Here is a 17,408-nt window from a genome sequence, read left to right as displayed (position 1 = left end):
AAAAACAAACAAACAAACAAACAAAGATAGTACCAATTCGGGTACTCTTGTGTCCCAGTATACTCATCAAATGACTATTTTCCATAGATATAAATAAAACAAAAGTACAGAAACTAGGTTGCAAACAATACCTAAGAGCAGAGTATAGCCAAAAATTTAAAATATCAGTGTCACTGAAGATAAATGAGATACTCATGAGGTTTTTTTTTTAATGCAATGTGACAATAAAGAATTCAGCAATTACTATATCAAAATGATTGTTTTTATACTCACAAATGTCATGAAATTGCAATATAATATCAGATATGATTTTGTATATGATAGTAGATAGAAATAACAGATTCAAACATCTTTACTATGTTTCAAAGGCTTAAGACTAAATACTAGTAATGATTTACAGTAAGTTTTCCACTGTCAATACATTTGAGAAACTTTAAAAGTGAAGACATGATAGGTTATTTCTAAATATAAAGCATTGATTTCCTTGGCAATTCTTCCAAGCAAATAGATTAGGAAATTCTCATTTATTTGAAATGGTCTCTCTTACCTGGGTAGAGGGTGCAATTCATAAATGATAGATCATCAATCGCAATATCTCCAGTGAAACCATCTCCCACTGAGGCCACTATCAGGATCTAAGGTATAAAAGAAAGGTGTTGAACTGTGAGTGAAATTATAGAAACCCGAGGAGGAAAAGGAATTCACAAGGCTGCGGAGAAGGCTCATTCAGTAAAGTGCTTTCTACGTGAGTATGAGGTCCCGAGTTTGATTACTTACATAAACATACAAATTTTGGGTGCTGTTGGGTCCCTTTAATCTCTGCACTGGGGAAGTGTAGACAAGAGGACTCTCGGGGTCCACTGTACAAGTGGTCTAGCCCAGTGGTTCTCAGCCTTCCTAATGCTGCAATCTTTTAATACAGTTCCCATGTATTATTTTCATTGCTATTTTATAATTGTTTGTTTGTTTGTTGGAAATAGGGTTTCTCTGTGTAGTCTTGGCTGCCCTGGACTTACTTTGTTGACCAAGCTGGCTTCAAACTCAGAGATCCACCTGCCTCTGCCCTCCTGAATGCTAGGATTAAAGGCATGTGCCACCATGCCTGTCTGCTACTTCATAACTGTAATTTTGCTGCTGTTATGAATCATAGTGTAAATATTTTGGCTAGACAAGATTGATGAAGGGGTCACAGGACCCATAGGTTACACTGGGATGGTATAACTTAAATCTCTGAAGCTTGTCCACTCTCCCCTCGTCCAAGGTTTCCTTTTTGTCTTTCAGCAAGAGTTTATCCACTTCTGAGGTTAAATGTCCTCCCTCTTCCAGAAGCCTCTTTCCCCTATTTACTTGATTAATGCGTGAAATTTTAAGCAATTTTTCCCATGGATCTGAAACTGGCTAATATGTATTGACCTCCTTTGGAATCACATTAATCACAGCAATCCGCATGACTTTGGTGCTGTTATAGGATCTGGAGTTCCACCCAAACCCCAGGAAAAAAGGAAATACTAGCAAACCACTATGGTATCTGGCAGACTGTGATTAAAGTTGGGACTTCTTGTAATAGAATTAATCATGATAAATTATTTTAATACTTATGCTAATGTTTGGCTTTCTTACTAGGCATCTAGCTATAATTTAATTAAAAAAGAACTCGTGGCAAGCCCAAAGTTTTTAAGAGACGTCCATTCTCTTTTCCACTATTAGAGGAAAATAATCTCCATTTCATTTTCCACAAACACTGAATGTGAAAGCTGAAATTTTATTTTACTTCTCTTGTCAAATTCTATCCTGCACTGAATGTTATCCTGCTCTCATCAACTGGTAACCCAGTCCAAGGAAGGAGATTTAAAAAGCCAAATTTGCTGACCTCAAAACTCTTGGTAACTCCCCCAAACTTTACTTTTTTCTTTTTTAATATTTATGAGGCCAGAACATCAAAACGATTTGTCAGCATGAGAAAGATTTAAGTCTAGGCAAATACAGTTTACCTGATATTGCCCAAGAAGAATTCGTGTACTTGAAAATGCATTGTTTGTATCACCATTGTGCTGGGGGAAAATGTTATATGGAGTTGCTCCACAGAAGGAAATCCAAACCTGGTCCTCTAAACTCACTAAAAATGCCGTGGCTGCCATAATGCTGTTGTTTAACTAAATTGACAGACAGTGCATGTTCATGGCCTCGGACAAGCACCACTCCTGGCCTAATTAGAGAAGCTTCTCTTTGCCACAGTAAATCATGAATGCAGAGACTTGTGACTGGTCCAGGTTCAGAGAATAAGTGACAGTTGAGTGCTCAGCCTGATAAAAGGCATTTATAGCATCCCCTCTAAGGTTCAGGGAACATTGTGGGGAAACAGTAGAAAGAAGACTTTCAAATGCACTTCAGGGCGTGAAAAGGCCACTGTCCCCATGTTTACACAACTTGTGCTGTCTACCCTACATAAGGTCTGTCAACTGCCAATTAAAGCTCAGAGAGGACTCGAGTTGTCTCCTGATGGATTCTGGTGAAGGAGTATTGATTGTAGTTGTGTACCACAGAGGAACCCACCTTAGTACCAATAGACAATTCCAAGTCACAATCATACAGGCAATACTAGTTAAAATCAGCTGGTAGCAAAACAAAAAGACATGAAGGTGGGAAGGGGAGGAGGGAGGGAGAGGAATGGAAGGCTGATATGGAGTGTACAGGCAGGGTGAGAAGAATCACAATGCATCGGACACCTGCACATAAGTGTCCAAAAGCAAATACACTGATTTTTAAGAGAAATACTACGGGAAGAGAGAACAAAATGCAGAAAATATATTCAGGGCCAGTTCCTACAAATATTATTAATTAGTAAGCAGAATTCAACCATCCAAATTGGTGAAAATGACTACGAAAGTTGTGTATTGAAGAAGGTCTATAGTTAGCTGCAAAATGACAAAAGATAAATAATAATATTATGCTTGGATCAATGCGTACACAATATAGTACAATGCAACAAAGTGAGGTAACAACCAGCTCAGTTCAGAAGTGAGAAAGGTGAGGATCAGGGAATCAAAGGCACACTGTGATTCAGGCACACAGGCTCATGATTGCAATTGGCTTAGTAATGAGCATGGAGCAAAAATTAATATCAGGATCCAATGCTTAAAGTAAAAATACAACGGTAACCCACTGGAAACAACGATACAGTAACCTTGGTTACATATACCATACATGGCTTCATTCTAGGCTAGAGACTCATTTGTCATCCTTATATAGTCACAAACTAAGGAACTGACTATTTTCATTGAAAAACTACAGAGATGTCATGTGTCTCAGAGTGTGCCACAATAGTTAAACAGCACATTTGGGAGGCTGCTGCTTGAGGGCCTTATTTCAGTTAGAGCCCACTCTATATAACCTGACAGGCATGGTGGTGTTGTCTCTTGAAGAAAACGGGCAAGTCTTGTCCTAACATGATTGAATCATACACAGCATATGTCAAAATAGCAATATGTTAATGGCAGGAATGCGAACACCCTTTAGAACTGATGGACAATAGTTTCAAGTGCCAATCCAAAAAATATGTCAAATTTGATCTTTACTGTTAGTCTTAATTTCTTAATGTCGAATCAAGCAAATCACTTAAAAGACACTTGGGAAAGGTCAGGTGAATCAGTAGCTAAAGGCTCTTGCCTCCAAGCCTGAGAGCCTGAGTTTGCTTCCCTTGACCTACATGTTGGAGGAGAGTACACATTCCTGAAAATTTGACCTTGACCTCCACACACACGCCATGGTAAGCACTGCCCTATCTGGGAAACATATATGATAAATGAATGACTGAATGAAGAAATGAAGAAAGCACCACTTAGTAACACATGTCAGCTTTAAAACTAATCTTCAAATATAGACATCAACTACTTCTGCTCTATATTAAGTGTATAAATAAATTCTTAAATTATCATGGGTAATCTGGAAATTAGTATATCCCTGCACACTGTACATCACTGTTCACACAGACTAAGTATCTCTGTTCAGAAAATTGTACTTTTTATATAGGGTTGTTTCTAAAGTAAATGGAAGAACACAGAAATATTGAGTGTTATATACAAGATAGTAATGAATTCTGAAAATTAGGGAAGTCACATTTTAGGCCTACATCCAGTTGCACGTTATTAAATGACTTAAGACACGATTGAAAACCCAGTTTAGTGTAAATGGTGGCTTTGTAAACTTACATGTCATAAATATGAAGGTTAGAAAGAATTGGGAAAGATTTTGACAAAAGATTTCTTGATGGACATAACCATAAGTTAATTTTAAAAAATACTAACCTGTTATATAATTGAGATGCCGTGAGAACAGTCACTTGTGTTGTGTCATATACCTTCCTATTTCACTGAATCTACATACACAGTATGTGTTTTTATGCCTTACACATGTTCAGGTAATATGTGACACCTAGGAACTCTTCCTGAAACACCCCAACTCAGATGCAGGACTAGTGCATGCCACAAGCTGAAGTGTTTTTAATTAAAGTTTTTCTGCTCTTATAGAAGTTCAACGTTTTAATGGCAGAAGAGTGATGGTGTATTTCTATCATCTCCAGAATATGGTGATATCAAAACATGTCATCTGACTGTTTAGGTCATGTACAAAAACCACTACTTGGTACTACTAATAATTTCTAAAGAACAAATATTTTCATTACTTCTTATTTTTTAATAGTTTATACTTATTTTTCATTTTGTTTTCCCTGTAAACAAAAGACCCTGTAAGTCTGATTTCACTAAGACTTTTTGAGAAATTGTCCTCAATTCCTAAGAAGACATTCAGAAATTCCTTACTATATATATCAAATAATCTGCAATTTGTGTGGGTTCCTTAGAGTTTGGTGTAGAATATGTACAATTGCCACATAATACACAAGAAAAGATTTGTTGAGATCAGCATTAGAGGGCTTTTAATCATCCTTAGAACTGCTTACATAACCCCCTCAAAAAAAAAGAAGAAGAAAACAATCTCTATAAAGTAAATCTTAGATTTGATCTGGCAAACTTTATGTATATAAGCCTATTTCTGTTTGGTCTTATTATAGACACAAAACACTGCATAATAACTGAAGTTTCCAATTATTATACTAGATATAAAAAAAGTACTTAACATTATATACTGACCATAAAAGTCACACCTAAACTATATAAGAAGCTAGGCACAGACATGGATAATAAAAATACAATTGTGGTACTGAAGATTTAAGTGAACTGACACAGACAAGTAGGCCAAGTACAATAAGAAGATGATTTCAAAAAAAAATAAGATGTCTACATAGTCTGCCTGAGTTCTTAAATGGGCTAGAAAGTGGTAAATATTAAAACTTTGTGTCCACATAGGCATTGTGGTGTTTCCGTGGTAAGAAAAAAAAAATCTATGCTCATGTTTGAATATGCAAAATACAAATTACTGAATAATGTTTCCTGGGCTAGATCCATATCATCAGAGTTTAATTTAACCTAAACAATTTTCCCAAGTCAAATAGGTCACCAATGTTCTAAATGCAGGATATTTCTCATGAAGATCCTGTTCCTTGGTTGTCACAGACCCGATTCTTCTTCTGCACCGTGCTGATTCTCTTATACTTGATATATGTCTGTCATTCATGTACCTTGTCTGGTTCCCAAAGGCATTCAATTCTGTGAATTCCTTCACCATGTTAAGTCAGAGACCAAAGCATCTGTGGTTTTGCTTACTTCCAAGGCAACAAGACAGTCTACCACGTAGCCATGTACAAATGTTTTTAAAATTTGCGTATTACATAGTAAAATAGCTATAGCCATGGAAAGTGCCTTCTACCATTTCCCCATTCCCAAAAGGTGACAAGATGAGAGACAAGTATCTCCGTGTACTGAGGCACAATTCAGTGTGCCTTAGGAGACACACGACCTTAGGAGACTCTGAGGTTGCTGGTAGAACTGCCCATTGTGGAAGGAAGGATGTGGCGGGGGCGAAGGACTGGGCGGGGCACTTTATTTTTACTATGTAAGGGATGCAAACATGTCAAGAGCAAGGCCATTCCAGAGCAGCCTTTAATTCCTTCTCACTGTATCTATAATTGAAATGTCTAGGCCAATGCCCCTCTTTTCACCTTCTATACTGTCTTATTTAGGACCAAGGGATCCTCTGTTGTTTAGATCTCAGAGACTGCAAGCAGCTGCAGTTTCTCTCTTCACCCAGAAAACCTCTTCCTATCAGTGCTTCTGCTGCGCCGAAGGCAGAAAGAAAACACTGAAGAGCTTGCCTGAAGAGGCAAGGTCATAGAAAAGTTAGACATGCCTCTTTGTATACAAAACCATTTGAAATACCAAGTGACATGTCTACACACAGACACACAATCTTACTTCTGTGTGTACAGGTCATGTGAAATGCATTTACTTTTTGGTTATTTTAAATTAATCGAGAAGACAAGGTTTATTGCAGCTTCCTTTATCACTTGAGACGTTCCAAAAAGGGTAAAAAAAAATATTTGATGGGATTTGCTTTGTTTTTACCTTTTATTCTTTTACTTCCCTCATATTGCTGCACCTTTCTGAAACTTCCTAAGTGGATCTTGAAAGGGATAAACGTTGATCAATTTGAAGCTAATTCGCTACTTGAAACTCTGCAAACCCACACACTGTTTGAAAGCATCCTCTGGAGACCGTTTCCGTGGAAGCTTTCTCACATCCCATTTATTATTTGAATGAAGACAAATAACACTCAGTTTCTGCAAGTCCTAAGAATTCATACAAAGCATGTTTGACTGCTGGCTACAAGGAAGCATTTAATTGAAAAGAGCCTGGTCGATAGTAGGGAAAGAAATGAAAAGGGGGATTGGCGCTATTGACTAAAAAGTTTTAAAAGTTGTGTTTTGATTATTAAGAATGGCACATAATGAGGTATATATTCTTAACAGAATATAATGCACTGCTGTTTCAATGACTTTCACACAAATACCAGAATTGAATTCTCCTTTAACAAGCATATATTTATAATGGATTAAATTTGCTCTTTGACAGTCTCATACATGTATTAATGCATTCTGATTATTCTTCCTTCCTACCCTCCTCTGTCTCCCTCCCATTCCTACCATTACCTCCCACGCTTAAAGTTCCTTTTGCATCTTATCTTTAAATATTATTTTTTAATCAACAGATTCAACCTTCTGAAACTCAAAAAATAACATTTGAGGAAAAGTGAATGTAATTCTAGTTTATTATTATGAATATGAAATAAGGTTTTATTTTGTTTTGTTTTACCAAAGTGTATCTTTTCAATCTCCTTGTGTAGGAAGCATCTAACTACCCTTTGTGATGGTTTTAATGAAAATGTCCCCATTGCTCAGATGTTTGAATACTTGGTCCCCAGTGTTTGCAGCTGTTTGGATAGATTTAGATCGTGTATGGTCTGGCTGGAGGATGCATATCACTGGGGACAGACTTTGAGATTTAAAAGTTTCTCGCCATTACCAGTGTGCTGTCTGTTTTCTGCTTATACTTTAAGATGTGAGCTCTCAGCTCCCTGCGCCAGATTCCATGGCTGCCAAGCTGCTCCGGCTGCCATGCCAGTCTACTGAATGCTCTCCCACCACGGTGGTAATGGGCTCTTGAACCTCTGAAACTATACGTCCCAAATAATCCTTTCCTTCTGAAGTTATACTGGTCATGGTGTTTCCTCACAGACAGAGAAAAGTAACTAATAAACCTTTCTATTTAGCAATTTAAAACTAATGCAGAGTTAAGTGCAAGTATACAGGAGATAGGTCTTAGTTAGGCTTTTATTGCTCTGAAGACACATCAAGACCACGGCTAATCTTCTAAAGAAAATACTTAATTAGTGTCTTTCCTACAATTCAGGGTTTAGTCTATTATCCTCATGGTAGGAAGCATGGCAACAGCATGAGGGCAGACATGGTGCTGGAGAGATAGCTGAGAGCTCCATATCTGGATCCACAGGCAGTAGGAAGTGATGGCCACACTGGGCATGGCCTCAGCATCTGAGACCTCAAAGCGCCCTAGTGATCAAGTCCTCCAACAAAGCAACAACTATTCCACAAGGCCACGCCTCCTAACAATACCTCTCCCTGTGGGCCATTTTCATTCAAACTACCATATCTTCCAATAATTAACATTTCTATTTTGCACTTCTGTTGTTTTGATAATCATTATGACCAAAATCAACTTGTTAAGGAAATGGCTTTTTTCACCTTAGATCTCCAGGTCTCAGTCCATCTTTGAGGAAAGTCAGGAAGGAACTCAAGTCAGGAAACTGGTGGCAGGAAGTATGAAGGGCTGACATGTACTGATTATGCTCAGCTGGCTTATAATACACCGCAGGCTGGTCTTCTGAGAGGTTGTGTGTGGCACCACCCAGAGTAGTCTAGGCCTCCCTACAGCAATCAGCATTCATTAAAAAGCCCCACAGTCATGACCATAGGCCTATCTGATGGAAGCAGTTCTTCAGTTGAAGTTCTCTCTTGACAGGAATGTCAAGTTGACAGCTAAGATTAGCCACCCCACCAATAACTGTCCTTGGCACCAGCAGTGTCCAATAACACTCACCCTATTTTATATACTGTGACTCAGGATGCTCTCCAATCTTTACCTTCCTCAGAGAACTCTCTTGGACCACTTGAGCCAAAACTGTGTTTCTTTTCCAAACTGCTTACAGTTTTGAATTCCATGTGTAGTTCTGCATTTAAATGCTGGTCTCTTTCTTCTATGACAGGAAAGAATAAGCTCCCAGACAGGCATTGAGGGCCACACAGTATTGTGCATAGGAAGCCCAAGCCCTGAGGCCAGCACATTGGAGGTGTGTAGGTATTTAGGGGAGAAAAAGAAAGCAGTTGCAACTAAAGCAATTTCCATCCCTCATGGTGAGATGGCTTATTCCCCACATTTTACATGGCAGGTGCTATAACTTATTCTAAACAGGTTTTGTTTATGTGGCATTCCAAAAGATCCAATTCTTCCTGACCCACCACAAGGTCATCTAACTTTCACAGAGAAGGAGTGTGTGGATTGGGAAGTCTTTACAAGGCATTTGAATGGGATTTAGGAAATTTAAATAGCTCACCCCTAAGCCCCTGGTAAGATGATGCCTGACATAGGGGAGGGGAGAAGGGGGGAAGTGGGAGGGAGGGAGGAATGGGAGGAAACAGGGGAAGGGCTAACAATCAAGATGTAATATTAATAAATTAATTTAAAAAAAAGATTAAAAAAAAAAAGAGGGTGAGCAGAGAGCAAAAAGGAAGAGCCATCTTTATTTGGATTCATTGATTTATCCATAATAATGAATGAATTCAGCTTTTGCAATTAAAATTTTTCAAATAAAATTAAGTAAAAACTCAAAAAAAAAAAAAAAAAAAAAAGATGATGCCTGATGCACTCCAAGAAGCCTCCTGGTTGATTTAAAAAGCCAAGTCTTTTCAATCAAACTTTTGCTGCTGCTGCCCCTCCCCCTCTGTCCTCCTCTTCCCCTCTTCCTCCTCCTCCTCCTCTACCTCCTCTCCCTTCAATGGCTTCCATAGTCTGTTACTCACCAGGATGACTAATGACTAAATGAGTAACTTTCATGGGAGTTATACAAACAGTACAAACCGTTTAAATATCTAAATGGTGGTTAGGTTTTAGTTGGTTTTGCTTTTTCTTTTTTAACTTGCTTTGCTGGGGAGGTGTGGAGACAGACTCTCATTAGACCACCCAGGGTAGCCTGGAGCTTAAGCCATCATCCAGAAATGCTCTGATTTTTAACCCTCCTGCCTCAGCCTCCTGAGTTCTGGGATAACAGGCATGTGTCTGTACTCCAGACAGTTACTAGTATTTAGAAAATGATTAGCTCTACTGTGAAAAGGAGACACCCTATCATGTGAGCATGGCAGTATGAGGAATAACTCCACATCGATATTTGTCACACTTTTATTGTGTACAGCACTTGATAATGGCCGTACCTAGCATACATGAGCGCATCCTGCATACTAGATGTTCTCCCAGTATAAACCCATTTGTAGCTTAAAATTTTTTTAAAAAACACTCTAATTAAAACAACAGTTGCTTTTGAAACTGAGGCTTTTAATGACACTTTGGTCACTAAAAACTCTGGCATGCCATTTAAAATGTGTCTTCAAATAAACTATTGTCATGGTCCCATCCCTTTGCGAGTTTCACGTCCTTAAAATAAAAAATCTGATTTCAATCTTCTCATCCACGCTACTGCAAATTTAACTATAAATAGTGGAGCTTTATTTCCAACTAAACCATTGGTCTTAGAATAACATGTTAGCATGATCTAGTCATTAATTTTAAAATAATTGGCTTGTGGGCAGAAACTAAGACATCAAAATCCCAGATTTAACATGTTGATGCTTTAAGATTGGTTAAAATATAAAACAGACACTAGAACCCGCAGATATCCAGATGGCATATTGGACTGTGCACAAATTTTGGAGATCCTTTAACTAGTAACTAAAATTTCTTCGTTAAATTACATGAGAAAATGTTGATTTTAATTATAGAAATGTACAGTAAAGGCAGGGCTAGAGAGATAGTTTCAAGGCTTTGCCTTGATTGCTCTTCCAGAGGATCTGGGTTTCCAGTGCACAGTGGCAGCTCTGTAACCACAGTTCCATGGACTCTCAGCCCTCTTTGATTCTACACGTGTATTGCATGAACATGCACACATGCAGATAAGATACTCAATACAAAGAAAAATAATATTTTACAAAAGAAAGTCAGTAGTAAAATGTGTCAGGTCCCTACCTGCTGCAGGACATGGCTGGCATATGCTGCCCCTTCCCTGAAATGCCCTAGCCAAGGTAGGGGCTTCTTCTCTTCCAGAGGCTCTACACTATATAATCCAGACATTTTGGTTCCTCCACTCTCTCGTTTGCTCCTTTCTCTCTTCTTGTATCTCTCTTTTTGCTCTTTGTGCAGCTCTCTCTCATATCTCTCTCTCTCTCTCTCTCTCTCTCTCTCTCTCTCTCTCTCTCTCTCTCTCTCTCTCTCTCCTGCTCCCAATGAACCTGTATTTTTAATTTATCTACTATAACTTTGTCTTGCCATTAGCTCATTCCATTACTTGAACCAAAATGTACTAAATATTTTATACTATGGAATGTCTTTGTAATAAAACTCACATTTTACTTATTTTTATTATTTATTTTTATTTTGTGCATGTTTTTCCTGCATGTATGTGTACCATGTGCTTGCAGTGAGTGCTCATGGAGGCAAAGAGAGGGCAGTGGATGCTTTTGGAACTAGAGCTACAGACAGTTGTCAGCAGCCATGTGGGTACTGAGAATCAAACCTGGCTCTTTTGCAAAGGCAGTCCGTGTTCTTAACCACTAAACAATCTCTTCAGCCCCAGATTATTTGATATTTTTAATATAATATTAAGAGAACATTATTAGTAAAACTGTTAAAGTTTTATTATGTTGAGGGTCATTAATTTCTTAAAGCTTTTCGGGTTGCTTCAGTCTGTGTGATTTTTATAAGATTGTAAGATGTAGCAGGCAGGCAGAGAGAGAGAAAGAGACACAGAAAAACAGACAGAGACAGCTATAGAGATAATCAGTTCTGTAGATATAAGTCTCCTGATATGTTATCCAGTCCCATGGGGTCAGCCCTAAACACATGTACATATATATAACAGAAAATGAACTTAGTAGAGTGAATAATAATGTGTAATTTATACATATAAAATTCATGTATCAATAAGAAACAAGGAAAAAGGCAAAGTTTGACAGAGATTCTGGAAAGGGACACATAGAAGTTGGAAGCAGTGGGAGGCATTTAAATGCTAGAAATATAGTACTCAGGTATGAAATTCTCAAGAATATGTTTCCTTTTTAAAAGAGTATAGTATCCACTATATCTGTTCTCCAATATACAATTTTTGGCTTCTTATGAAAAACAAAATCACTGTTCTCTATGTCATTTCAGAAAGCACTTTCTGAACCTTAAGGCTGGAAACTGAAGGTATCTAAACTGCTGTGCAAATTAAATTTCCATTACAGTTCCTTTATGTTTGACCTAAACTCAATTGTAAAACTTTAATCAAACAAAGTGGCAGTCATCTGGTTGAACCTATTTGTGTAACAGAACTGTTGATACTGGTATCAATCTATATCAAATAAAAAAAAAAGATAACAGAGTCAAAGGAAAGGTGGCGCCCTATTGGCCAGTCAGTTATTGGGCCTCGAGCCACATCTTCATATTGACCAAGTGATGGAGACTGTCCTTCCCTACCTGATGAAATTCTTCACTAGTGTTTTTCTAAATTCAAGCTGTGTGTGTGTGTGTGTGTGTGTGTGTGTGTGTGTGTGTGTGTGTGTGTGTGTGTGGTCTAAATGTAAACCTCAGATATCCTTACAAATTAACATTTTTTACTTTAAATCATGAAAGCAAAGGCTTCTTTCTCTAGACCTCCTCTACGAGTCTTGAAGCTCAGCAGGGTAGTTTGTCACTGTTTCTACTGAAGCAAGTCTATAACCTCAACTGACACAAGACAAGCCTGATTCTATTTTAGCCCTGACCAGGAGTGTCCAGTCAGCCTCAAGCAAAACTTTAAGTGCTGGGTCACAAACTCAAGATCAAGTTACATCTGGGATGTCCCCCTCACATCCACACAATCTTCAGTACACAGGAATCAGTGTGAGAGTCTTAGTCCACATGTCAGCAACTGCTGTCCTTTGCAGTATGCTAACCTTGGCTTTCTAGGACCCAGAAATTTCTCTAGACACTGAGCATAAAACAAAACTGTGAACTTACATATCTTAGATGAGAAGCAATTATAACTGTTATTCAAATATTTATCAAGTTAGGGCTATTTTAAAAATATACTTGAACAAATTTGGAGCATAATATAATTTACAATAAGATATGACAAAGTGCTCGCCTTCCAGAGAAAGTCTAGTGGGACCTCGAGAACACACGGTTCAAGCCTCAGGTCCACAACCATACCACCTTCCTGGGGATACCTGGTGGACTGGACCCCAGGATCATCCAGGTTAGACCTCTCACCCCAACTTCCTGCCTAGGGGGTCCAACTGGGTCACAGCCAGCAGAGAAGAGCTACAGACTATTCCCTTAGTTCCAGCCTCTGGCCAAGAGCATTACTCGCCTTTCCTAGGAAGTCTTCAGGGGCCCAAGATTATACATGTAGAAGAATGCAAATAGATCCATATTTATTACACAGCACAAAACTCAAGTCCACCTTAAACCTTAAACACCTTAAAATAAAACCAGATTATATTAAATCTAATAAAGGAGAAAGTGGGGAAGAGCCTTGAACTGATTGACAGAGGAGACAACTTCTGAATCTCATCAAACTAAAAAGCTTCTGTAAGGCAAAAGACGGTGTCAATAGGACAAAACAGCAGACAACAGAAAGGGAAAAGATATTCACCAGCCCAATATCTAACAGAAGGCTAATATCCAAAATATATAAAGAATTCAATAAATGTACTACCAAGAAACCAAATAATCCAATTAAAAGTGGGGTACAGAGCTCATCAGAGAATTCTCAACAGAGGAATCTTGAATGTCTGAGAAACAGTTAGAGAAATGTTCAAGGTCCTTAGTCACCAGGGAAATGCAAATCTAAACAACTCTGATGGTCCATCTTACACTCACCAGAATAGTTAAGAGCCAAAACTCAAGTGACAGCGCATGCTGGTGAGGACATAGAGAAAGGGGAACACTCCTACATTGCTGATGGGAGGCAAACTTGTACAACCACTTTGGAAATTGGCCTGGTGTTTTCTCATAAAATTGGGAATAGTGCTACCTCAAGACCCAGACATACCACTTCTGGGCATATACCTGAAAGATGCTCCATCGCACAACAAGGACACTTGCTCAACTATGTTCATAGCAGCTTTATTCATCATAGCCAGAATCTGGAAAGAACCTAGATATTCCTCAACAGAAGAATGGATTTTAAAAATGTGGTACCTTTACACAATAGAATTCTATTCAGTTATTAAAATCAAAGAACATCTTGAAATTTGCAGGCAAATGGATGGAACTAGGCAACATTGAGTGAGGTAACCCAAACCCAAAAAGACATGCATGGTATGTATTCACTTATAAGTGGATATTAATGATAAAGTACTGGGTAACCATGCTACAACGCATAGACCCAAAGAAGCTAAGTTACAAGGAGGGCCTAAGTGAGAATGCTTGCATCTCTCTCAGAAGGGGAAATAAAATAGGTATTGCAGGTGGATAGAGGGAGGACACTGGGTTGGAGAGGGGAGGGGAAAGGGAGCAGAGTGGAGGAGCAGAGTGATCAAGGAGAGAGGGCCCAGTGACAGAACACAAATCAGAGGAGGGTTATCTCTGGGACTTCCCAGAAACCTAAGGTAGGAAAGGGCTCAGGAAGTTTATTGAGTTTCCCTAGATGAGACTCCTAGCAGCGGAGGGTGGGGGGGTGAGGGTGAAAGTGGGTGTACGGGGGGAGTCTATGGATCCTTAAGTGGCCACCTCCTGTAGCCAGGCAGGACTTCTAGTGCAGGGATAAGGACACCAAACTACCCACAATATCTTCAAACTACCCCAAAATTTGATCTGACTACAAGATATGCAGGGACAAAGATGGAGCAAAGATTGAGGAAATGGACAGAAATAAAACCACACACCTACAGACATGTGAGTTTTGACAAAGGAGACAAAACCATACAATGTGAAAAAAAAAAAAGACGGCATCTTCAAGAAATTGCTCTGCCTTAACTGCATGTGTATATATAGAAAAATGCAAATAGATCCATATGTATTACTCTGTACAAAACTTAAGTCCAAGCGGATCAAAAAACCTCAATATGAAACAGATATACTAAATCTATTAGAAGAAAAAGTGGGGAAGAGCCTTGAGCTCATTGGCATAGAAGACAACTTCCTGAACAGAACACCACCAACTCAGGCACTAAAATCAATTAATAAATAGGACCTCTTGAAATGGAAAAGCTTTTGTAAGTCGCAGTACACTGTCAATAGAAAGAAACAGGAAAAGATGTTCACCAATCCTACATGCAACAAAGGACTAATATGCAAAATGTATGAGGAACTGAAAAGAATTAAACACCAACAGATAAAATAACCCAATTTTAAAAATGGAGCAAAGAGCTAAACAGAGAATTATCAACAGAGAAATCTCAAATGCCTGAAAAGCACTTGAAGAAATCTTCAATGTCCTTAGCCATCAGGGAAATACAAATCAAAATGACTCCAAGATTCCATCTTACACCTATAAGAATGGCTAAGATAAAAACCTCAAGTGACAGAACATGCTGGCAAGAATATAGAAAAAAGAGAACACTCCTCCATTGTAGGTGGGAAGGAAAACTTGTATAACCACTTTGGAAATCAATCTGGCACTTTCTCAGACACACGGAAATAGTTCTACCTCAAGACCCAGCTAAACCACTCCTGGACACATATACAAAAGATACTCCACCATAAAACAAGGAAATTTGCTCAGCTATGTTCATAGCAGCTTTATTTGTAATAGCCAGAATCTAGAAAAACATAGAGGTCCCTCAACATAAGAATGGATAACTAAACTGTGGTACATCTACACAATTGAATACTACTTAGCTATTAAAAATGAGGAAATCATGAAATTTGTGGGAAAAGAGATGGGACTAAAAAAAAAAAAACCTGAGTGACGTAACCCAGATCCAGAAAGACATGCATGGTATGTACTCACTTATAAGTGAATATTAGCCATAAAGTACAAGATAACCATGCTATAACTCACAGACCCAAACAAGCTAAGTAACCAGGAGGGCCCAAGGAAGGATGCTAGACTCTCACTCAGAAGGGGAAATAGAAGAGACAGAGGAAGTGGTTGAAGAGAGGAAACAAGGTAGGAGAGGGGGTGCAGAGAGAAATAAGGGTAGAGACCAGACCGGGGCAGAGCAGAGGGCAGGAGGACAGAGGCCTACGGAGAAGAGAAAATGTAGGTAGGGCCATATCTGTGACAAGCTGGAGATCCAAGTGAGGCTAGGCCTCTGGGAGGGTATGAGGGGAACTATAGCTGAGACCCCTAGTAGCAGGGGCCATGAGAATGAAGAGAATATCCTCTAACCAGACAAGACTTCAAGTGGAGGGAAGAGAACACAAACCCACCCACCCCCAAAAAAGCAAACAAACAAACAAACAAGACCCTTCAATCCAAAACTTACCCTGCCTAACAAGACATGCAGGGATAAAGAAAGAGCAGAGATTAATGGAAGGTCCAACCCAACCAATGCCTAGTCCAACCCAACACCCACCCTATTGAAGAGTGCCAACCACTGACACTTCTAATACTCTACTATGCTTGTAGACAGGAGCCTAGCAGAGCTCTCCTTTGAGAGGCTCCAGCCAGCAGCAGTTTGTAATAGATGCTGAGACTCACAGACAAACATTGGGCAAAGCATTGGGAGTCTAGTGAAAAAGTGGGGAGAAGGATAAAAAGACCTAGAGGTGACAAAGGCTCACAAGGAGACCAACAAAGCCAACTAACAAGGGCCCAGAGGGGCCTGTGGAGTCTAAAGCATGCAACCAAGGACAGTGCATGGCCTGGACCTAGGTCCTCTACACAGATGTAGCCAATGGGCAGCTTAGGCTTCTTGTGGGTCTTATAATAAGGGGAGTGGGGGTTTTCTCCAACATGGACTCAGTTGCCTGCTTTTTGATCACTTCCCACTGGCAGGACTGCTTTGCCAGGCCAAAAGGGAGGAAGACACACTCAATCCTGATCTGCTCTGATGTGCTGAGGTAGCTGGGTAGCAGAACCCACATTTTCTAAGAAACAGGGGATGGAAGATGGGGGAAGGAGGGTGGGACTAGAAGGAGAGGAGGGAGGGGCTATGACTGAGATGCAAAGTAAGTAAATGAATTACTTAACTTAAAAAAAAAAATTAAAGGAATGGCCAACCAAAGTCAGGCCCTACGTGAGACCCATCCCATGGGTGAGACCAATCCCTCATACTACACTTATAAATAGGAGTCTAGCATCACTCCTGTGAGAAACTTCACCCAGAAGCTCATAAAAACAAATATAAAGATCAACAGCCAAACATTAGACAGCTTGGAGAGTCCTGTGGAAGAGTTGGATTAATGGTTGAGAGAGCGGGAGGGGTCAAGGACCTACAGAATAAACTAACCTGGGCCTAAGAGGGCTCGCAGAGACTGAACCACCAGCCAAAGAGCATACTTGTACAATGAACAGGCCCTAGGCCCCTACAAATGGGCAGCTTAATTTTCATGTAAATCCCCAAAAAGCTGCAGTTGGGGGACCTTCTCTGACTGTGATGCCTCTCTTTAGACCGTGGTCTCCTAACTGAGCTGCCTTGTCTGGCCTCAGTGGAAGAAGATGAGCCTACTTCTGCAGCAATTTAATGTGCCAGGGCAGGTTGG

General features: G+C 39.4%; 1 protein-coding gene across 2 annotated transcripts in view; it reads right to left on the bottom strand.

Annotated features, from left to right (window-relative positions):
• The window catches only part of MALRD1 (MAM and LDL receptor class A domain containing 1), a 562,786-nt gene that overhangs the window by 374,461 nt on the left and 170,917 nt on the right, over positions 1–17,408 (bottom strand). For both annotated transcript variants that reach the window (XM_084782548.1, XM_084782549.1), the window contains exon 19: positions 548–635. In XM_084782548.1, coding sequence (XP_084638674.1) covers positions 548–635 — 88 coding nt within the window. The remainder of the gene's footprint in view (positions 1–547; positions 636–17,408) is intronic.

The sequence above is a fragment of the Acomys minous genome, assembly GCF_964271855.1.
Source record: "Acomys minous genome assembly, chromosome: 5".
In the NCBI taxonomy this organism is placed as follows: Eukaryota; Metazoa; Chordata; class Mammalia; order Rodentia; family Muridae; genus Acomys; species Acomys minous.
The sequence above is the reverse complement of the archived record's forward strand: the minus strand, read 5'-3'. Positions and strand labels throughout refer to the sequence as shown.